Genomic DNA, 23,559 nt, shown 5'->3' on the forward strand with positions numbered 1-23,559 from the left:
TGACAAAAGAATACTGAAGCAGCTGACCAGGTAAATGCAATTTTCAGAATAATTCTTCCTTTCTAATGGATCTACAATAGGTTAGAGAATGTTACTTCCAAACATCTAGAGATCCTATTTACCCACAGAGAAAAAGCTATCACAACATTACAAGCCATCCTACCAACATGTTAAAGATCCTATCTTATGCTTGTGAGGGAACAGCTTAGTCTTTGTGCCCATTCAGGTATCACCAAGAAGCATACCTACTGGAAATTTACTGAACAATCTGAATTGGAGTGATTCTACTGGTTTGCTTTACAAAAACCATTGAAACTATCAAGTATGAAGGAAATGCCATGTCATAGAGATGGCAGGTTTCAAATAATCAGTTTTCTAAGGCACCCAGATGTGAAGGGAGAGTTGCACATCTTGCAATCCCATCAACATGAAATAAAAATTGATTTACCAAGGAAAGCCAAAATCTTCCTGGTGCTGAATAAAACCCACAGAGGATGGGACTGGGCTCCTCTGGTATGTAGAGAGGTGGCAATGGCTCTTCTTCAGGTTCCTCTTCAGGTTCTTCCTCCTCTATCTCCTTTCCCATTTCCTGGTGCTGCTTTATCCATTCAAGCTTTGCTTTCTTCAGCTCCTCCCTTTTTTTCTCTCTCAGTGCAATCTCCTCTTCCAGCTATTACAACAAGCAGAGAAACAGAGACAGGAAACCAAGGCACTCCGCACATGAAATCCAAAGTGGTCCTGGCATTATATATACAGAATATCTAGAGAAATCTCTATTCAAACAACTAAGCAGAGATCAACTAGTTTTCATGGGATTCTCCAGTGGAAGGCCTCCACTTCTCTCCTCTGAAGTATTTTAACTCATGGGCCTTTGAAACAGAAACCACTCTGCACGAGAAGCAGACTTCAGCATTTCCTCAGAGAGATCATTCCCAATATTCATAACTATTAGCATACTACTTCTGCAAAACTCTTAAAGCCCTGTCCTCTGCCTGCCCAGGAGGAAGAAAAGCACTGGAAAGCTGAACTCAAGTTCCCAAGTTCTAGTGCATCATTGTAGAAGAGCAAAAGAGAGAAGCTGTAATGGACTTCACTTCTGAACAAGGACATTTGTGGATCTGTCAAACCTTTAAAACCCCCCTTCCATTCAAGCCTACCTTAGCATGAACAAAAATCAAACATCCTCTAAAACAGGATCTTCCTAAGAAGATATTAGATAGCAAGTCATAGAGAAAGGTCTGGAAAGGATCTCAAAAGAGCATTCTTTTGCCTGAAAGTAGAATCAGCTAATGTTTGTCTGACCTACCTTTTAAAAAATCTCCTGCTATGGGGACTCTACTGCCTATTTCAGTGCTTCACTACCCTTACCTTCAGAAATCTTTCCTTACATCTTAGCTAAAACATCCTTGTTGCAATTTATTAATTATTGATCTATTCCTAGAGGAAAGAGAGAGCAATTAATATTCTTTCTCTCTATAGAAACCTTTTCTGTTCTTAAAGATTTATAGTGTTTCCCAATATTTTTCTCTTTTGACTGAAACCAAAACCAAACAACAAAACTCCACACACTTTCTTTCAACCTTTCATTACATATGTATGCTAGCTTTGTGATAATTCTTGTTCCTCCTGTGAGAAAACCATCATGAAATCTTTCTCCTGAATACTGACTTCCTCCTACTTATAACAAGAAATGAGGCTTTGCCTGACATTCAGAAATGCACCACTCGGAAAACAGAGGCAGTTCACAGAGAAATCAGAGAAATCACAGGTTAAGAATAGAACCAGAGAGGTTGTTGGACTGTGCTAGATTGAGCATAGGACTAAAAGCCTGCTCACTGGAGTCCTGCTCCTAACATCAGCTTGTTTTTTAATTTCACAAAATCAACTATAGATGAGAGCTGGCACAACTCTTTGCCTTTGGCTCTGCTTATCTTCTAAAATGCTAGTTCTCATTCAGAAATAAAAACCACACCCTTAAAGTTATTACAACATTTTTTTTAAAAAAACCAACAAATATTTAACTGCTGGAAAAAAAAAAAAAAGTTTCATGTTTGCCTCAAAGTGACCACATGGGTGTTTTACAACTGTTCAAAGGAATTTCCAACAGGGCTAAGTCAACCACAAAAAACATACCTTTTGTGAAAGTTACCAAAATGAAAATATTTTGAGAACTAGTGTGCTATACTACCTTTCCCTTTCACTAATGCCATCTTCTAATTATAATCAAAATGCACATCATTCTTTCAGTGTGATGTAGGTTCTATTTGAATAAACAAACAATGACTTGTAATTTAAAATGTTGAAACTCAGACACACATGGACTCTACCTGGCTTTTCCCTTCAAGATACTTAGCAAAAATCCTATGATGCCATACAGGGACAAGAAACCTTTTTAAGTAGTTTTGTCCTCTGGCACAAAGAAGAACATTAAATTCTGCCACAGGAGATTTCTTTACCTGGATTCGGGATTTAATGCTATAAAAATGGAAGTACTGCATTGGCAGGTTATTTAGTTGATAGGTGGATGCTCTATCCTGTTCCTCAGGGAGAGGTGCAGGAACCTGGAGAGCAAAGCCATTCTCACAAAGGATGAGTAGTGTGCTCTTCATCTGTACAGAAACACAAAAAATACAAGTACAGGGCAGACGTATACATGGAACTGAGAGAAACTGGAAAAGGTTAGGCAGAATATGCATAGGTACAAAGCCAAGCTCCAGCCAGAGGAGTCATTAACTCTAACTGTACTCTTATTTAAATGGACATTTTTAAATGGACGTCAGAAATCAGTGAGCTTCTTTTCTGCTATGTATGCTAGGCAAAGCTAAGGAATTGAAGAAGTCCTCACCATATACAAACCAGCTATCATTCTGACACTCCCTGGCTTGGAAGCAGCATGATGATATTTTGGGTGTTTGGTTAAATGAAAGGATGGATCTGACCCAAGAGTTAGGAGCTGAGGTTTTGGGTTGGTAACTGTTTAAAAGTTCCTATGTTTCTATATTAATAAAGCCTTTCTACCCTAAAGGCTGTGCTCAAAATCTTGCCAAATGCTATTTAGCTTTGAGCTTGTTTTTTCTTTGCTGGCACACGCCAGGTGCTTTAAAATGCAAACTTTGGAAGAATAGGTGAGGTGAGGGTAATAATTTAGTGTTTTGAGATTTTAAAAAGCAAATCTGTGTTTAGTTTCAATTTTCAAAGCTATCTGAGAATAGAAAGAGCCTTATTTTATCTGACCCATCCCTAAAAATGTGCAAAGGGGGCATATTAGAATTGCTATGGAAACTTTAACTAAGAATGATACTGCTCTTGTGTCCATAAAATCTCAGCCTTACCAATGTATTCATTAAATGTATAGTATTTAATCACCAAGGTGCTTTTTTTTAAAGAGAAAAAAAACAATAGTAGTGTAACACTCAGATGCTTGTATTATGTTTAGCAAGTGTTCACATCTAGCAGTGGAGACCTGATACCAGTAGACAAAATTACTCAGGCAGAATCTAACATATCAAAGACATGATGGGTGGTTTTTTAGTAAGTAGGAGTACCTTGTCCTCAGGAAAGGACTCAAAATGCAACTGTCAGATCAAGATCTGTCATTTCTGCAGTAAGATAGAGTTCATACCAGCAAGAGTTCTTTTGGCAGCACAGTTTTTATCAGTTCCCATGAACAAGTTATAATAGCTACACCTTCCAATTGTGCACCAGTATAACGTATCTTGCTGGCCACTTTGCCAACATCTAAATATAATGAACAATCCCCCCTCTAAATAAGAATACTGCATCAACCAAAATTTCAGATGTTACTCTAACCTTCTAGAACTACTGCTAGCAAGAATCTATTTGAATATGTCACTAACACACTTCAAGCACAGAGTCTAAATTGCAAGAAGCACCCAAAAGCTTTCTTAATGTGGTCTGAAAGCTTTGCAAAAGCCTGTTTTAATAGGGGCAAGAGGCACAGGCAATAATGCTCAAATAACTCTGTTATTAAAGAATACTTCCCAAAAACTAAGGCACAAGCTTGTTTCTTCAAGGCAGGAGCTCAAAAAGCTGAGCAAAATTTTGTGGTTTGTATTGATTCGTGGAAAAAAGACTCTACAACTTGAACAGAGTTATACAGCAGGGATGTTTACTCCGGCGCCAGGGTGCAAGGGGATTTCTCCACAAAGCTTGCACACCCATCACACATTTTACCAAAAAAATTATAGAGTGTGTGTATATACATATTCATTGGATTACATAACACAAACATACATATGCATGAGTAAGGCTGAGTTAGCCCTAGAGGATGGTGTCAGCAGTTGATGTTCTCTTTGCACCTGCCCATTGCCTCCTGGTGGGCAACTTTAGGGGGGTCTTTGGGAGGAAGGCTCGTAGTCTTTCTCACCTTGTACTTTTCCCTGGAGCATGCACAGATTCTCTTGGCCAATTTCTTGAATAACAAGTGTTTTTCAGCGGGTTTATTCATTTTATCTTATCTAAGAGAAGCAACGGAACTTCTACCATCCGTACATAGCTATCTTTACTCATTACCAAGACCCAACTAGTTTAGAGCATACCTGTTCCCCAAGGACAAAACCATAATATTTTGCTGAGCAATATAGTTCTTGGTAAATTTTCACAGTGAACTGCTTTGTTTTGATGAACACAGTAGTCCTTGGTAAAATTCCACAGAACAGTCTGGGCAAGCAGGATTCTTAGCAATATTAAAAAATACTATATGTAACGCTATAACTTGCTATAAGTAAGTAAATAAGTGTCAAAACAAGTAATCATTTCTTTGTATCAGTATATTTCTGCTCTATTACTGAGAGTCCAAAATATGTCCAAAGTGACTGAACCAGAGGTACAGCTACACAGAACCTATTTGTCATGCTGAAGCAGCATGAAGAACAAAGCAGCAGAATATCTTTTGCACTGCCTGTAGGGAACATGGTTAGGGTCATGGATCTTCATCTATTTTCATTGGAAGTTCTTTTTAAAATATTTTAACGCTGGAGGGAAGGAAAGAAAACAAATGTGCATTACTCACATGAGAAGGTGGAGACCACTGTAATGCCTGCACAGGCCCAGGGACATAGATAAATCCAATTGGTTCATATTCATCTTCAACAGCAAAAAAGAAAACAGTTTTGTCTTTACTCTGAAGAAAAAAAAACAACAAAAAAAAAAGATGACTGAATCAAAGCTGACCAAAAATTCTAAAGACTGTAAGTACTTCATGACATAGACACATACTTCCAATGTTTTGAGGCTCAACAGGAGGACTTACAAGTGACTTAGAATTTCCATGGTGATTATAGGGAGGAAATAAAAATCCTGCCCACCATGCTCCAGAGCCCTGAGTGCACCCATAGCCCTTAATTGCAGTGAATGGTCTCACCTGGCATCCCCAGCCATGTGCTTTTGCACGTTGCCCCAGGAGCTCCTTTAAAGCTCAGGTCTGATTTTCATATTAAAAAAACAAAAGACTGATTTCTCCAGATAACAGAAAATCCAGAACTGGTGCACAACATGAAACACAGCAGCTGAAATCCTTCATTAAGTGAAACACACGGTGAATCAGCTCAAGGAACATGTAACTGCAATTGCACTGATCATGGCTAAAGGCCAGCTTTTAAAAAGAGACCACACTGACTGGAAATCATCTCAAAGACTAGCAGGTACACTGACAAACCGACTGGTTCATCTGTTGTGAGGCCAAGCAGTGCTGGGTAGCAGCTGGAGTGCTGCCAAGGTGGTGTATGAACAGACCTGCTTTTACTAACTCCGAGATACTACTAAACTAATTCCAAAAAGAACCAAATTCATCTTTAAAGGGGATTACAGAACTCACACGGTACAGTCCAGTAATTCATAAAATTGATTGTATGGATTGCATGGTTGCTTTCCTTCAGAAAACAAATGTGAGTGCAAACAGGTCCTTCTCCTACCCCACTGCAGAGAACAAGAAGCAATCACCAGCAGTAACAGAAGTCTGTGTTGTTAGTAAACAAACTTTATCTTTAAATAATCTTTATGCTTGTGGCTTAATAAAAATAAGCAAAAGAAATTACACATACCCCTGTGGCAAGCACTTCTCCATTTCGTTCATATGCCAAGGCTGTAACTGCAGTAGTATGAGGTTTAAAAGCTTGTTTCAGATTTATCTTTGCATTCTCTGTATCAGTCTGTCCTGCAAGAACTGGCAGTCCTTTGAGATCATAAACTTCAATTATGCGGACGACACCATCTTCAAACCCCACGGCAATTAGACCTCCTTCAGGATTTACCTTTGAGTGGAAGAATGAAGAAAAAAAAATCACAGTGTACCTCTGTGAGCTTAGAATAAGACTCTGTATGGCACATGCTCTGGTGTTAACCTGTAACTCACCTTACATGGAAGTGTTGCTAAAGCAAAAAGAAAGATTCATACATAGGAAATGTTGTTTATTCTCTTTAATACACTACTGTAAAGGGAGTGGGAGGACCGGGGGTTACTTTTTGGTTTGGATTGGTTGGGGGTTTTTTACTGATAACATGTCATTGAGAATGGAACTGCTAATGAGGATGTCATTGTCACATCTGAGGAAGAGGTAATTCATACTGATATACAAATATATCAGTAGCTTCTTAAGGAGAAGAGTTGGAACTCAAAAAAGGAATTATTGTATTACTCTGAATATAATATTGGGCATCAAATGTGGGTATGATTTTTGAAGAGGTGATGGCACAGACTTGTGTCTGGTTGCCTCCATGTAAAATACAGTTGTCAACAGGGACAGGTACTTGAGATGGAAAGTGGAGGCTATGTCACCTTTACCACAGGCCCTGTAGGTAAGCCAATTGCTAACAGTGTAGTCAGGCTTATGAAAGAGAAGAGTTAGCAGAAACAGGTCTGTGGTTTAGCTGGTTCTAGCTGGACTTGCAGATTTAGCTGATACTAGCCATACATGGTAGTGTCTTGAAATGATTTACACGCTGATCCAGCTCCAGACACGGCACAGAACAATATTAATGCACACCAGAAATGAGACCAGACGAATTGTTGTGTGAAGAGAGGAGTGGATGGATATGCTCCATAAGCAACTGAGAAAAGTGTGATTTTAGGTATGAAAAAGTTTATTGTTCAGAAGGGAGCTAGAGGTAACTGTCTTCCTTTTATCTGGGGAGATCAACCCATGACATCTTATCTTAAAAATTCCCTGTAATAAGCAGGTGGACGATAGCATTGCTCAGTAAATGACCAAGAAAAGCCACTCATGGACCTCAAATTTATAGCTCTGTGTTTGACACCCTCCTTAATTCCCTATCTTTCCTCTACTAAGGAGCCAGCACTCCAGATGTGAGTAAAGAGATCACCTCCCTAACCCAGATGGTAACGCCCTTCCTAATCAGCCCATGATGCTCTTGGACTTCCTTGGGTGCATTGCTAGCTCATGATCAGCTTGGTGTCCCCCAGCATCCCAAGATCCTTCTCTGAAGCTTTCTAGCTAGTGGGCCCCTAGGCAGCATTCCTGCCTGGGGTTACTCCTACCTAGATACAGGAGTTTGCATTTTCCCCTGTTGAAATTTATGAGATTCTCCTCAACCCAATTCTCTAGCCTGTCCAGTTCCCCCTGAATGGCAGCACAACCCTCTATAGACTACCAGCCACTCCGCCCAGTTTTTCAGTGAACTTGCTGAGGGTGCACTCTCTTCCAAAGTCCAGGTAACCAGTGAAGAAAACTGGCACCCTTGATGAGCCCTAGGGTACCACTAGAAACCAGTTTCTAACTGGCCTTTGTGCTGCTGATCCCTACCTCCTGGGCCCAGCCATTTAGGAAGTTTGAAATCCGTGTCACTGTTCATTTACCTAACCTCTACCATGCTAACTTGCCTATGAGGACATTATGGTATACAGATGCTTCAAATTATGCTGGATGAAATTTTCTTAAGACTAATAGCACAGGTGCTCAAATATATTTGAGCACCTTAAGCTATGTGTAAGTAGCTAATGGGATTTTAAATGCAGCTAGACAAAGTACCCTTGATTTTTCAGATTCTGTTTAGTCCCAACTTTTGTAAAACCAAACTGAGTCATTTGCAATGCTGTACAATTTTTTGTGGCAGTCAGATTCCCTCTTGAATATATATGTCATCACCTAACAGCATCCCTGAAACTCTGCATGGCCAGAATTATAAGAGCACTGTCCCAGTGTTACCCTCACTTTAGAAATTCAAGTAAGCACTTTCCTCCATAATTTTGCTTATAATTAACCCACCAGGCTTGCTACGTTTCCTCAAGAACATAACTAGACACCATTTTAATTAAAATTAGCAAATATGTCTAAAAGTGATAGACTCCACGCTCCACAAATGATCAGCTCTGGCACAGTTTTTTTATGATTTATCTCCAAATGTTTGTGGATTGTCTGGACTGTCATTTCAAAATGTGTCAACTAACTCATGTTAATTGACAATTATTCTGCGTGGATTAAATAGAAGCTGTTGGTCTATAAACTAAGACTACTTCCTGGGACTGCACACTGAGATCTGATTTTAAAATCTCAGGAAGACACAAAGTAGGATACCTGGTGATCCACTGTAAAGTCAAACTGTACACATACTATATACATACATACTACTCCACAGACTTATATATACATAATACTAGAGTAAATTCCACCATGGCCTAACATTGACTTCTACAAGGTCTTGTATGGTGAGCAAATTTCTTGATGCTGGCAGGCTCACAGGCCCCTTATGAATTTTTATTAACATACTAGCAAAAACTCACAACACGAGGTGCCCACGTCAGTGCTGTTCCTCCTTGTTTAAACTTAATTTCACTCACTTGACTGTTGCTGATGAAATCATAGATACGCACTGACCCTGTGTGGAAAGGAGACAGTAAGAATTTATTTCCTGCAACGCCACTTACATTTTAAAATTTATGAAGAAACGTCTATTTGAATGAAAAGATGGATAGAATGTGATTAATTTTTCTCTTTGAGTATCCAGTGCCCACCTGGAAAGACATGGCTGATGGTTATGGAGTACCACAGCTAGCATGGTACTCATTAACAAAACATAAGCTTTCTTCAATCTTTAACTTACACGCTCCCAAGAGTTGTCGGGGCTGAGGGTTGTAATAAGTCCCATGCTGACCATCATGTGCAATTTTCAAGTAATCACAGAGTTGTGGCATACCATAAGGAAAATCCATACTGACAGCATAGGAAAAGATGATATGCTACTACTTGGGACTGCCTAGCGGGGGAAATATTTAAATAGACGAAAATGAGATATTATCCAAAGAAAAGCCAGCTTCACCAGAGGTAAAACTAAAAGATTCATAGACACACATATTGGTCTGCATAGAATATATGCCAGCTGGAATGGGATTTTAAGTGTCATTTGCTCAACTGGTAGGAGTTTGTCTTCAGGCTAGAATAGCATGTACGTTGTGTAACACAGATAAATGACAAGACACTGCTGACAAGAATTGAGTTAAAGACCTTGTGGCATTTTATGAGAAGTGTAAATGACATTGTTAATGTTCTGGCCAGTGGTTCTTCTTTCAAAGCATGATAAAGCTAACTGAGAGACCTAAATTGCACTATTTATATAAGTTAAATAAATATGTCTGTAATTACATCTTAGCTGTTGTTGAGAGCATGATAGCTATTGCATTTTCTAAAAAAGCCACAAATATTAGCCTTAACAATGACTTACACAATGCTAGAGATATATGTAATTCCTTACAAAACAAAACCCCCAACACTTATCAATTCAGAGCCTTGACTGTGATTCAAACCAAATGTTTCATCTTTTCAGCCGTTCCTTCAGAACGAACAAAATTTACAAAGTTTCCCTCATTAAAATCACAGGCTTTTAACATGAAGCAGTCTTAATGCATTATTTCAAAACATTAATGATTTGTCTTAACTATTAAAGAACTGATCCCTGGAATAACAGCTGTTTGTAAAGTGACTTTTCCAGAGCAAATACACAACTTCAGTTCAAAACATAATAGTGCCAAACCAAGCATCATTGCTCTTCAAAAACAATAATTAACAGTGGTATGAGGGGAAAGGAATAGCATACTTACGGTCAAGAGCAGTGGTGGCCATAAGGTATGTAACGGGAGAGACACTCATGCCCTCAATCCTGCCAGAGTGAAAGGTATACAGGCACTCTGGATCACGGGTCTGCAATGCAAAACAGAAATTCTGCTGCATTCTGGAGCTGCACTTACAAGGTATCACCAGCCATACCAACAGCAAACCTGAAAAATCTAGACAGGTGCTGTCTGTGTGAACAAAACTGGGCATGCATGAGGTACCTATATGCAATTCCCTTTTTTTTCTTCTCTAGTTAAATGTTCATAAGAAGTTCATCAGCAAAGTTAATATAAGAACACTAAGTTCATTTAAAATCCCATCATTTTCTATGTGAAGATAAAGGGAAATGCCTTTCATTAAGTGGTTTCATGCTTGGAATTAGTATTTTAAACAAAGAGCTGTTGCTGTGAAGGAAAAGAAAATGCTCTCAAGCCTAGGGCTTATGCTGCCTGGGAAATAATTTCATTCCAAGGAATTCCAGATTTTGACATACATTTTTTACATTAGTTTTTATAGTACATTTTGTACATCTTTCATTTACCATAAAATACTTGAAATGTAATTTTACCTGTTGCCACAGAACTTTATTCCACTCAGAAGGATAGTTCCCATTTAACATGTTTGGGAGCAAAAATTAAATGACCCCATTTTAACTGTGCCATCTATTTCTCCATCAAAATCATCTCTAGCAGTAACACCAGCAACCAGTAGGATAAAACATGTAAAGTGCCTTTCATCTTCTCTGTTTTTCCTAGTTCTTCATGTCATTTAGAAACAACAGTAAGGATTGTTTCAGACACCTATCTAGATAGGCTATAGTAATACTCCTTGAACTCATTTCCTGCATCCATGCAACTTCTATTATCAGTTTATGAGAACAAAACTCCTTTCAGGTAACTTGAATTTGGCAGCCAAAACATCAGGAATCAAATATAAAATTACTTTTTATAATCTTGCACAATCACTATAATCAATATGAAAATATTTAGGGAAAAAAATATCTGTTTCAATGCTAAAATTTTCAACCGTGCAGCTTCATAAACACAAATTTCATTGCAGATGCATCCAGTATAGTTAAAGGAAGTTATTGCAAAAGAATTGAAGAAATCAGAAGAAAGAAAAACAAACTTACCATATTTGAAAAAGTCAAATCCAGCTTCCAGATTGCCCCATTAGTATCCTGAAGAACAAACAAAACACGTAACTTGAATATTTCCAAACAATTTGGAAATAAAACTGCCCACAGTGACTCCTTAAAAATTCCTTAATGATTATCATTGAGAAACTGAACTGACTGAATGTGGTGATGTTAGTCCTATCGGTCCTTTCCATCAGTCCAAGATAAAAGAATTTGGAGAATACTTTTTGATATTCTCCTACTCTTATGTAGTTCTGGCTCTGAAAAAACAGTCTGACATGTTAGTATACACTAAAAATATAGCATAGCATGGCTCAGTTGGAAGGGAACTACAACAATTATCTAGTCCAACTGCCTGACCACTTCAGGGCTGACCAAAAGTTAAAGCATGTTGTTAATGACATTGTCCAAATGCCTCTTAAGCACTGACAGGCTTGGGGCATCAACCACCTCTCTAGGAAGCCTGTTTCAGTGTTTGAAAGATGATGATGATTATATATATATATATACACACATATATATACACATATATATACACATATATATATCCAGAAGAAGATTGAACTCTGCCAAAAAGAAACATACTGATTTGTAATGGATTCCACCACCCACAGGGGTGTATGTACCTGAGTGTACCTTACCTGAGCATACCAAACGGGCTGCCCACAGTCATGAACTTTTGACATGAAACTCAGACTGACATTCCGGCCAACATGAAGTTCATTCATAGGCTCCACCTCCACTAACCCTGTGTCATCCACAGAATCAGCAGCATCTATTGTCTCCAAGTTCCACACCTTCGTGGCATTGGAAGCATAAATTAAAAAAAAAAAAAGGGGGTTTAGAAGGCCAGGTTATATCTGCATACACAATTAATATAGAAATTCAGAACTGTAAGAAATTAGGGGAGTGTGGATTCTACAGGTAGAGCCTCCAACCTGTCATATCTGTCTCACTGCTTAGAATGTAACCTACAACAGTGACAATCAGCAACTGCTATCTGATATATTTGGGTGCAATGCAAAATATATGTAAAAGTTCTCTGTCCAATTCTGAAACAATGGTGGCTTAAATCCAGCCCTGTCCCTAAAAGAGCTATGCACGGCAGCCTCAGAACTATAGAGAGCAAATGATGACTGCCTGCTCTCCACATCGTTCATACTGAGGTAGCACAGAAGAAACAATGGGAAATGTAACACGTCCATGTTCTGTTCTGTGGGATAAGACCAAGACATCAGTTGGCACCCTTATAACCAAGTGAATTTTCATAATGGAATAATATCAATTTATAAAACAAGGCAACAACAAAAACTCTAGGGTGTTTCAAACCCTCTGCTTTCTACAACAGTCAGCTTCTCATTGATTATCTGGGTCTTTCTCACATCAGCAGAAGACACATCATGTCTTCCCTTAAAAAGCAGGCAAACAAGATGGCAAAATCCTTGATAACTGACAGGTGAGAACAGAAACTGGTGGTATGGATAAGGAAAACTTTTTGACTTAATTTATAAAATTGTATGTTAACTCAGGATGGTTTTTCTTTTAATTATTCTTATATTTCAGTATATGTATCTCTGAGATGCTAGTTAATTTCTATGTAATTTTAACATTAATAATCTGAGCTTTCAAATACTCAGAAAATGAATTTCAAATATTGCTGTAGTTTATCCTCTGAAATAACACCAAATGTATTAATAGGCCTGAAAATTACAAAGATTAACCAAAAGTACACATGAAACAAATGTTAAAATTGCAAGAACCAAGTTGTTAGACAATCACTGAAAATTATTCTGATTTCACAGAGTAAAAGATTATTTATTTACTACTATTAAACAGAGAATGTTGCATGAACACTGTCTGATTCAAACATATATACCGAGATGTGCTTTTATTCAGTTTGTTCTAAAAATTCGTTTTCAGAAAGAAACTGCACTACAAAATCACCTTCATAAGCAAGCCCCTGTAGAGAAAAAAATGTAACATTTACCTGCTGACCATAAATTTGCACACTTAAAGGCAGAGCAGAAGACGAACTCACCCGAATGAAGCCATCTTTTCCAACAGTGACAAGTTCTCCTTCATCCAGAACTAACTGGCTGACAGTGCCATTGTGACAGGGCTTGTGTCCAGCTCGACAGAGCTCTACTTTAATGAGGTCCCCTTCCCAAAGCAGAAAGTTGCCCCACTCAGTCCCTGAGATAACCTACAATGAAGATAAGCACATAAGCACCTGCACTTAACCATATGCAGAAATGGCAAGAAACTAGTTAACATTTGTGGCTTTCCTCCACAAAAGCATTAAATCGATAGCAGTGTACAGATATTTGCAAAAGAAAATGTAAAGGATGAGAAGATTCAACTTTTTAGCAATGTGACATCGTTTACATGCACTGAAATACTTAAAGATTAGGGCTAACAGTCTTTGTATTTCTTTACAGTAACGTTTTCATTACCCTGTTGGAGGAGTCACAGCTCTAAGTCAACAGAGATCTTTTGTCTGGGAATTACAATACTAGCTGTACTGTTCAATTATTATAAAGCAAGCCAGGTTTTTGGCAAATTAATGTTGATATTACCTTATCAGAGCAGTGCATTGAGGGACTAATTCAAATCACTTTGAAGCAAATAGTAACTCTCCAACTTACTCAATAGGTTTTGTATCAAAACCTGAAAGGGAACATAAAGTCAATTAAACTTTTTCTTACTTACCTTCCCATCAGGCAGCTCCACATAACCTATAATGTCAGTCACTGCTGTTTTTCCAAACCTGCCCAAAGCTCCCTGTAACTTGAGACCAGTGAATGTGAGAGCCATCTTCCAGAACCTGAGTACAGAAGAAACATCACTTTCTGACACAACATTTCCTAAACACACTCTTCAGTCCCTCTCTGACGTTGTCTTACCAGGGATGCCTCTGAGGTAAGAGCTGTTCAGTTATCATTCTTTTTCACAGGAGATCTTGGGTTTTTCTTTTTAAAATGAGATAAAACTTTGTAATGACACAAACATTTCCTTATACTTACCCCTATGAAAAAGCGAGGAAAAGGATTTGGGGTGGGCAGAATGAAGAATAAACTGCTATTTTAAAATTAGTAAGTGTAAAATACATAGCTACATCTTCCCAGCTACAACACGTAGTTAGGGATACCTATCTTACTCTTGCTGTCTTCTGTGTATGATGCTCAACTGTGTAAATCCAACAGACAAGGTCTTCACTGAATTTCATCCAAGTACCCCCATGGACTTGAGGTTGACTATAAAATCTCACTGAGCTAAAGGTTTTATCCTAGATCTTTACAGCTATTTCTATTTGATCATTATATTTTTAGCAGTATAAAACATAACTTTAAATTACTGCATCACAGAAAAATTAACATATACTGCAATTAGGAATGGTTCACTGTCTGTGCAGGAGACATCACATTTAAGACAGGTATTGGAAATTGGAATTTGTAACCACATTTGGGTGAAGGGTCATGTTGATCATGTTATAAAAGCTATGTCAAGGTTTATTCATAGACTTTAGCTCAAAAGAAATTTTGTAAGAGATTTTGTTTTGTCAGATTTCAATCAACAATGTCCTCTAAACCACATTTGTTCTGGGTCTAAAGCCATTTACTATTTCAGACCACCTTGCAACCAAACTATAGAGCAAATCTCAGATTTTTATCTGATTCCTCTGTTAAAATTCAGAGAAACTTTACATGTGTTACACTTCTAAAGGTATAATTTCTATTATAATAGCATCCAAGTCATATCTTAAGTCTCTGATGTATTAACATTGAACACTGAATAAATACAGAACATAGAGCTAATCCCTGTCCCAAAGAGCTTAAAGTTCTGGTTTATTTTTTATTACAAAAGGAACCATGAACTTCCCAGAGAATGGAATGTATGGAAGCATATATTTTGTAAAGCTTCCTTGCATGCTTTTGGTTCTATCAGAAGGTTTCTGATCCATGACTTGGCAACCAGTCATGCTAACGGCTGCTCAAAGAGCAGATGAGTTCAAGAAATCAGAAGTAGAAAGCCCAGAAGGCACAGGAGGCATGTATGTTATGTTATCAGCTAGAAGACATGTATATATAAATATTTTTTATTAATTCTCCCCGATGCTGGTTGAAATTACAAGAATGGAGCCAGTGGTACCAACAGTCAACATCAAGCATCATCCTTTTTACACAGCAAAGGTGTTAAAAGACTTGGCTGACTGGCTGAAGGACTCGAACTTTCTCAATTTTGTAATTGTAATGGCCAGGTAAAATAGTATTCCTCATTGGTCCATGTTTGCTAATGATACATTCCTTTTAGTTGTCTTCCACATATTATGACTTCAGAGGTGATATGTATTAATCCTAATTAGTAAACCTACCTGATATGACCTGCTCCAGATGTAGCTAGTTGCTCTTCATTATCAGCAGAAAATGTGACCTTGTAAACATCCTGTGAAAAAGCTTTGGACCTCAACACAATTTTTTCTTGTTTCCAGTCCCAGATAGTCAGCATGTAGTCAGGGCTGCCCCCAACACTGGCCAGCAAAGTCCCAGCACTGTTGAAATCACCAGCAACATAGGCTTCCTCTGTTCCACCTGAAGAAACATAGAAGCCCCAATATACACACATACAGAAAAGAGAAAGAAACAATAAGGAAAATCTACTTATAGGGAGCTCAACGTTCACTGCAACTATTTTTTTCACTAGGTAATAGCTCTCAGTTGGCTATTTCTACTAAATAAGTTTTCTCCTATGTGATAATGAAAAAGCTTAATCACTGTTTTCTATTTTGCTTTGAAGGACCAAAAGGTTGTATTTCCTTGTAAACTTCTGAAGTGACCCACTACTCCATCTGCTGGGATCTATAAACACTGGCTCATTTGTGTAAAATGAAAACAGAATTTTTTACACTACCTCGTAGTATTCTGTAGGGCCTCAGTGAAGGATAATCGTAGATGATGAGGTCTGGCTTCTTTCCTTTTTCTCCTACTGCAAAGTACTGCTTAGTAGGATGTGCCTTGAAAAAGCAAAAGTCCCGTTGCATGCTGTAATGACACTTTTGTCTCTATCCTGCCAGATACTGAGTTATTGTATTTACTTACTCGTTACTCAAAAGATATCGCTGTAAACACTAGGTTGTATTTTTCAGTGTGTTTACTCTGAACTGCCAATCTATTGTTCAGTATCAGAATGAAGCTGCTATGCACACAAAATAGTAAAACCATTATGCACACAAAATTGTATATTGCACATATAATGTAGAACCATGACAAACTGAAATAATTTGCTCTATCGTGCATCCTTTTACCATTCCTACCTCACTCAACCCACTAGCTGATCTTTCCATGAGCAGTATTTGTGTCAGCAGCCATCTCCTCCAGCAGACAGCTGCAGAAAAGCCATCCTGCATGACATAGGTCTGAAGACATAAAGATGTACCATCATTCCCCAGAAAAAGGCTGCTTACAACAGAGCAGAACAATCTGAGGCTGGTGTTCTGAAAGCCTTGCTCTTGTGGAATACAACTGAGAGATGGCAGAGCCCTACACAAGGTAAGGTGCTTCAAATCCAGAGGAAGCACTTGAGAGTCCAAGCTCTTGGTAGGAGCTTACTAGAGTGAAATCAGGTATTTTTTCTCTTCATTCATCTAGGAACTTGATTTTCTAAATTTTAACTGCAGAAAAAAATACTACACTAATATCTGCTGTGACTAGGAGAGATGAATGTTCAAAAAAAAAAAATTTACAAGTTGATATGAGCCAAAATAAGAATGTAACAGTTCTAAAAATTAATCCCAACTGGTACCTGTCATTCCTTTAAGTCCCTGAGCCTGGGATTTACACATGCTCTGCCCATTATGCTGACAGGCTGAGTAGCCCACACTGCATGGTCCACACATGCCCCTCATCAAAACCATACTTTCTTATGTATATGCATGTGCAGCTCCACCATGTCCCATCAGGCAACCAAATAAATATATTGCTTCTAGAAAGTGATTAACATCCTAAAATACAAAACAAAAGCCATACCATGATAAACCCAATTCCACCACCACTGCTGCTCCGAAGATAACTTTGAGAATTAGTCTTCAGGTCCAAGAGCACCACTTGGTTGCCTGCTATATACATCAGTGTTTGGCTATCCATCACCAGCAGGTTTGCACTTCGGGTGCAGTCATATCCAAAAGAATGTCTGAGAACAGTTCAATAAGGAAAATATTTGAGGCTGGCTTTCTAGAAAAGTTTACTGAGTGGACAGAAACACTTAAGCCAAAACTGAAATGGGAATACTTAATTTGGTGGCTAAAAGCCTAATGTAGGAGGTAGTTTTGTTCAGTATACAGTGAAGGTAAAATATATCAAGCCTCTATAACTGAGGGGAAGGCACAAGGGAAGACCTTCTAAAGTTCATATTCCATCCTTTCATCTCCAGGGCACACTTGCCTCTGCTGGATTCTTTGAGGCTGGCAAGAATTCATAGTCTATTGGTGTTCTCTTTTCAAACAAAATCCAAAAGATGTGCATCAGATTACTAGGAACTGAGCTACAGAGAAGAGATCAAACCAAAGAAGTGCTCCGACTCACTTCTTAAATGTTTATAGGCAGATGTAGAGGGGAAGTTCCAGACTCAATAGCAACTTGACTGTGTCTGCAGAGAAAACCACCAGCACTTGTGAAAGTCACATATCATATCTGACTTGAGCATACCTAGAAAAGAACATATTGCAGCTCTTAACTGATGGGCATCACTTCCTTCATTCGACCAGTTTAGATCATCCGAGCACCAGGCTACAAATCTACCTGGTTTCTTCCCCACTTCTCTCTTAGCAGTTCTGTGAGGAAGCAGAGGACATTCTTATGCTGGTCTTCTGCCTGGTCACATTAACTTGACCACAATCTAGTTCTGCAAGAGTACTTATAATAGTAAAAATTATGTCCAATAAGAAATGCTTATGAGGTCAAGGCAATGTTTAAAATTAAATTCATGCAGAACCATAACTGGATCTTATCTGTGTCTCAACCAAAGGTATCTCACTAATGCCACATAGGCTACTCCAAATTAGACAAGTACAGTTTTAAGAACGTATATTAAATATCCTTAGATTTAAATTTGCACAGCCTCAACAGAAAGGATACTTAAAAGTAAGAAGGTTAATTGGTATCCCAGAGTCTTCAGTGACAAGTGGCCGTGAATATATATCTTCATAGTTATAGAAGAAAGTGTCTGAGATTTTATCTTCTACCTTCTCAGGCCTTTTTTGTGCCTCCAAGTGTACTTCACTATTATCTTGCTCTTCCAAATCACCTTCTGCATCTCAGAAGTGGGAACATGAAAGAAATTTATATTCACCCTAAATTTTAGGCTCCTTGCACCTAACTGCAAAAGGGAAGGATCCACATGTTCCTTGACTCCTTCAACAGAGTTAATTGGCACTCCATAACTGAAACCAGGAGTACCATGTCCTGGAACAGCCTGTAACAAGCCCTCCCTCAGGCTTTTAAAAACTTTACTGTGAATATTCAAAACTGAAGAATTTAAAGAAAAAAAATTTTGAGAGTGTTTTAAAACTCAAGGCCTACCAAAGTAGTTCAGTTCAGCTTTGCTTGGTGTCTGCGTCTCAGCTTTAGAATCCAAATAGTTTAAGTGTCTTTTTTCAGTAGCTATTGAATGCACATCATTACACAAAACAATTAATAAAAACACATATAACAGACCACCATAAGACACCGTTGTACTCAACATGGCATACTGCTAGTGTGTGACCCAGTGTAGTTCCTTGCTGGACAGCAATGCAGAATACTATCAGCTTGACTTCCGACTAGTCATACGCACTTATAAAAAGTACTTTTCAGTTTGATCCCTCAAATCAAATCCCCATTACCTACTTTGTAAGCTTTACACCTTGTCTTGATTTTTTTTCTCTCTGAGGTGTTGGACAAAAAACAACCAAAGGGGTCAGAGACCAGCCATGGGAAAGAGCAAAATGAAGTCCTCAAGGTAAGCCAACTGAAAGGGAGCAGTGTCAACTACAGAGCAATAACTGCAACTTGATGGCACTTGTCTGAGATGCTGTTCATAGCAGTAACAGTGAAAAAATGAAAACTAGAAAGTAGTGGCATTTTTAAGGTCATGCCCACATCTCCTCAGTGGAAAGCAGTACTCACCAGTGCTCTCCGCGTCTGACTTCACTTGCTCCACTTCTTCATCTTCTTCCTCTGCAGTTGGTGATTCCTTTGGAAGACTAGTTTTGCTTTCTTCTGCAAGGGACAACTGGGATTACTCTCTTATTCCTTTGACTAATTTGCTCATATATGCCACGTTAAATAAATATATAGTTCTGTAGTAGTAAAAAAAAAATAAATCCCTTCTGCTCAACACTGCCAGTTAGCATTAAGTGTGGGGAGAAATTTGCTTTCAAATAAACATATTTTAAAACTTAAGGGAAGGAAAAAAACACATCCTATAACAGAAAAAAAAGGTATAATAGGAAGATCAAACAAATGCTGAAAGTATTGCAATACAAGCATCAAAAATCCTTCCAAAGTTTCACTGGAGACTCACTAGTGGATTTTATCCATGCTACCTAGATCGAGCAGGTTAGATGACATGCAGAACATCTCTTAATAGACACTGGACGGGCATTTCAAGGTGAAAACAGTGTTAAAAAGAGAAATACAGGTCTCTGACTGAAAGTCACTGGTGGAGTTAACAAATTGATTGCAGTACTGGCTACAGAGACAGGTCTAAGCAGCAAAAATTTTCAGGGGAGAGACTTTGTGGGCTGAGGGACAGCAGGAACTGCAGACACGGTAGTCAGCCCAGAACTTCACTGGAAGGGGTCATCTTTGACCAGAGTCAAAATGAACTTTGGCCAACACCGTGAGCAGCAACTGAAGATGAACACATACTAGTAAGCAAGAGTGGTGGGAGAAGACAGAACTTACTGTAGGTTCAGTATTGAAATCACAATAAAATGGTAGGAAATACTCACGGACACCACTGTGATCTGCCTGTGCACCTTCTGCTGGCTTCTTATCATCTCCCTCCTTTTCCCTTGGAGAAGATGGCACGTCATCTTTACCTGGTAGTGGTGAAGAGGAACTTCTAGTATTTTTGCCTTCATCTGCCATTTAGACCCTTTTCATTTCCTCCCAAACGCTTTGAGATTCCCACAGATAATATTTGTCTTCTGCCTGTACACTACAAATATGGATAACCTCAAGACATGTCCCAATTTGCAGGGTGATTTCATTGGTTGAGGTTTTAGGACTCAAAGTTCTGTTGTACATTGCTATAGAAAGACTAAACATTAAACAGGGGAAGCTGAAGACAGATTTACATGTTTTGGGCTTCTCTTTAATATTTGTTTTTGAGACAAGGCTATTCTTTCACCTTTCTAGTGGACTTCACAAAAATACCACGAGATAGACATTCTGAGACCATCTGATATCTTGAATGGAGAAGCAGGAGAGATGAACCTTAAGAAAAAAAGGACTTTCCTCAAAATGCTCTATGTTCATGGAAAGTGAATTAAAAAAAACCCCAAACAACCTTTAAACAGCTTCAGTAACACCCCTCAGCAATTTTTCAGCTTTGAGACTATAATTTTCAGAGTGCTACAATTTCACTAGTCACCACTGTCCTCTGGAGTAGGAAAGATCAAAATTTTTTCATTGTAAAACCCACATTGATCATTTACATAAACATCTCTGAAAGAAGCAAAAAAGCACAAGCATTGCTCTTATCCTATATTTGTTCTGCCTTTTGATTTCAAACATGGTGTCCATTTCCAAATAAAGCACCTTAAAAGGAACATTGATGCAATTTTGTACAAATACTACAGCTATAAAATCCTATCCGAAATCAGAAAATTCACAAGTAGAACGTAAAGAAACCTAAATATTCGATTAACAAATACAAGCAGGATGCAAACAAGTCTCTTTTTATGTGTGAGTCTGACTCTGATACCAAGAAAAAAATCCCTAAAAATGCATTTCCTCTTTCTGGCTTTGGGTCATTTGGGAAAAGATCTTTTGAGGCATTTCAGACTTCTCAGGTATTTTAGGTATATACAGTCATCCTGCCCTACTCAGTCTTCATCCAAAGGTTCTGGCTTTCCTGCGTAATTTCATTTAAAAATTAAAATGAGCTTTTACCCCTCAGGAGTGCTGAGAAAGACTTGAAAATAGACATGCAAAAAGCTTTGCATTCAGAAAACAAATCAAAAGAAAACAATTGCAATACATCTCAATATATTTAAATGGAATGCATGAGGTTTTAACGGGGTAACAGAACTGATATCACTGAAGTTGAAGAAATGGTTACAGACTGGTTGCATAAATATATAGTGGGGTATTCAGAGCCCTGAATTCTAATTCCAAATCTAGTAATGACGTGTACAATTTGTATCAGCCATTTCACCTCCACCTGTCTCAGTTATCTCTTGTGAAAAATGAGATAATAATACTTACCCATCTTAGCAAAGTGTTTTGATATCCACAGAGAAAAGTGCTATAAAATTTCAAATTATTGTAACTAATTAGCAATCATTTATCTTCTAAAAATTAAGACTATCATAGTTTTCATTATAAATTAATTCCTATCTGGAAAATGCTTTAGGCTGAAAGAGGGTATGAACATTTCCGCCTGCACTAATATCTGGGTTCTAGTTAAAGAAAGCTATTGCAATATTCACTGTGAATATTACTGTGATGGTGTTCAAGCACAACAAATCCTGAATTTAAAGACACCCAGGAGGCTCAGTGGGGGGACACGTTTACTTCAGTTGCAGGTTCTAGGTTTCATGGGTTGACTGCTCCAGAAAGCTTCTGTGTAGGTTCACTGTGACAAAGGTATGATTCTCTCTGCTGATTTTCTTATCCTGTTTTTTTGTTCTTTTTGTTGTTGTTTTTTTGGCTACAGTTTTCCTCAATAAACTAGAATCAATTCGAAAAAATGTAAAGCCTTTTAGTGCTTATATACACAAAGAAAAACATCTAAATGTAAATTTGGCATCACTATACAGTGCTGTGTGTCACTATCAGTCAGCATTATTACAAAATTAGTAATAAAAGTCAGTTTTAGGCAATCAACCCAAAATCCCAAGGAAGAAAATTTTTGCACTGGAGAATATTGCTGTCTCTCTTACAACAGCTAGAAGACTTGAGAGCAAGAAGAACAACAGAAGATATAAATTCTCACAGCAGTTAAGATTACATATATAAAATATTTACTAATCAGAGACTAAGATCAAGGATACAGCTACAAAGCAGGATCTGTTTCTCATAGCCCCATTGTTTCTTTTGCTCCCCATCAGTGAGGGAAAAGAAGTGGGAAGACCTGCTTAGAAACTTACTATTGCTGTTGCACACATTCAAAATATTTTCCTATAAAATTAGGAGAAATAAAATCTAACTGAATGCCAACCTTACAACTAAAGTAGTCCTCTATGTGATTAAGATGTCCTAGCTCTGTCTGATAAAAGCAAAAGTTTCAGGTCTCTTAAAGTTGGCCCCATGAATAAAGGTTACCAGGTTTTTATTAAGCAGAAACTGGAACAGGTGACATCACCACAGCTACTCATTAACTTATAAAGGAAAATCATAAAAATGGACATGAGAACAATGCCACGAACGCAATGGGTAATAAAATTAACTGCCTCACACACGGTAAAGCAAAAGCAACAAGACCCACACTCCAGAGGAAGGAGGGGGTGGTCTGTCTCAGCTGCAGAACATTCATTCTTGTCTGATTTTTTCGAAGCTAAGAATCAGCGTGAGATTAAAAGGCCAGTGGGTCACTGGTCCCACACAGGCGAGGCAAGCCAAGGTGAGGGTGCGGGCCTAGCCCTGCCTCAGCCCGGCGCTGCCCCACGGCCGCCCGGACATCGGGAAAGGGCCGCGGCGAGGCACAGGCGCCCCGACACAAACTGTTTGTCGGGGGACATCAAAGGGTAGACCCCTGGAACTCCTCAGGGAGAAGCGAGGGCGGGATCCTGAGGGGACCCGGCGGGGCGCCCTGAGGCCGCGGGCGCACGAGGAGCGGGCTGGATGCCAGCGGCGGGGACCTCACCCGGGGGGGTGCGGGCCGCCCCGGGGGGCGGTGGGAGCCGAAGCAGGCTCTTATCCCCTCCCCACCACCCGGTACCTGGAGCCGCCTCCATCGCGGCGTTACCGGTTTCCCGGCAACTGGTCCCGCGGCGCGCAGAGCGCTCCGGGAGCCGCAGAATGCGCATGCGCGGCCGCTACCCGGTGTGATGGTGGGGGCCGGGGGGCACCGCAAAATCCCCTTTCCGGCCTGAATTAGAGTCGGGGGGGGGCGTGGTTTTAGTTGTTTTTTAGA

At 38.9% G+C, this 23,559-nt stretch overlaps 1 protein-coding gene across 1 annotated transcript in view; it reads right to left on the reverse strand.

The window, feature by feature from the left end:
* The window catches only part of CFAP44 (cilia and flagella associated protein 44), a 44,255-nt gene extending 20,860 nt beyond the window's left edge, over positions 1-23,395 (reverse strand). The window contains exons 1-17 of the mRNA XM_026859504.1: positions 23,365-23,395; positions 20,210-20,299; positions 19,383-19,475; positions 18,354-18,525; positions 17,247-17,409; positions 16,132-16,234; positions 15,596-15,812; positions 13,933-14,047; positions 13,262-13,426; positions 11,865-12,020; positions 11,218-11,265; positions 10,073-10,172; positions 8,759-8,853; positions 6,063-6,272; positions 5,033-5,143; positions 2,457-2,609; positions 449-670 (exon numbers count right to left, since the gene is read on the reverse strand). Coding sequence (XP_026715305.1) covers positions 449-670; positions 2,457-2,609; positions 5,033-5,143; positions 6,063-6,272; positions 8,759-8,853; positions 10,073-10,172; positions 11,218-11,265; positions 11,865-12,020; positions 13,262-13,426; positions 13,933-14,047; positions 15,596-15,812; positions 16,132-16,234; positions 17,247-17,409; positions 18,354-18,525; positions 19,383-19,475; positions 20,210-20,299; positions 23,365-23,380 — 2,229 coding nt within the window. The 5' untranslated portion in view covers positions 23,381-23,395. The remainder of the gene's footprint in view (positions 1-448; positions 671-2,456; positions 2,610-5,032; positions 5,144-6,062; positions 6,273-8,758; positions 8,854-10,072; positions 10,173-11,217; positions 11,266-11,864; positions 12,021-13,261; positions 13,427-13,932; positions 14,048-15,595; positions 15,813-16,131; positions 16,235-17,246; positions 17,410-18,353; positions 18,526-19,382; positions 19,476-20,209; positions 20,300-23,364) is intronic.
* Positions 23,396-23,559: the final 164 nt, after the last annotated feature.

The sequence above is a fragment of the Athene cunicularia genome (assembly GCF_003259725.1).
Source record: "Athene cunicularia isolate RWA chromosome 1 unlocalized genomic scaffold, athCun1 chr1_part1, whole genome shotgun sequence".
NCBI classification, from domain to species: Eukaryota; Metazoa; Chordata; class Aves; order Strigiformes; family Strigidae; genus Athene; species Athene cunicularia.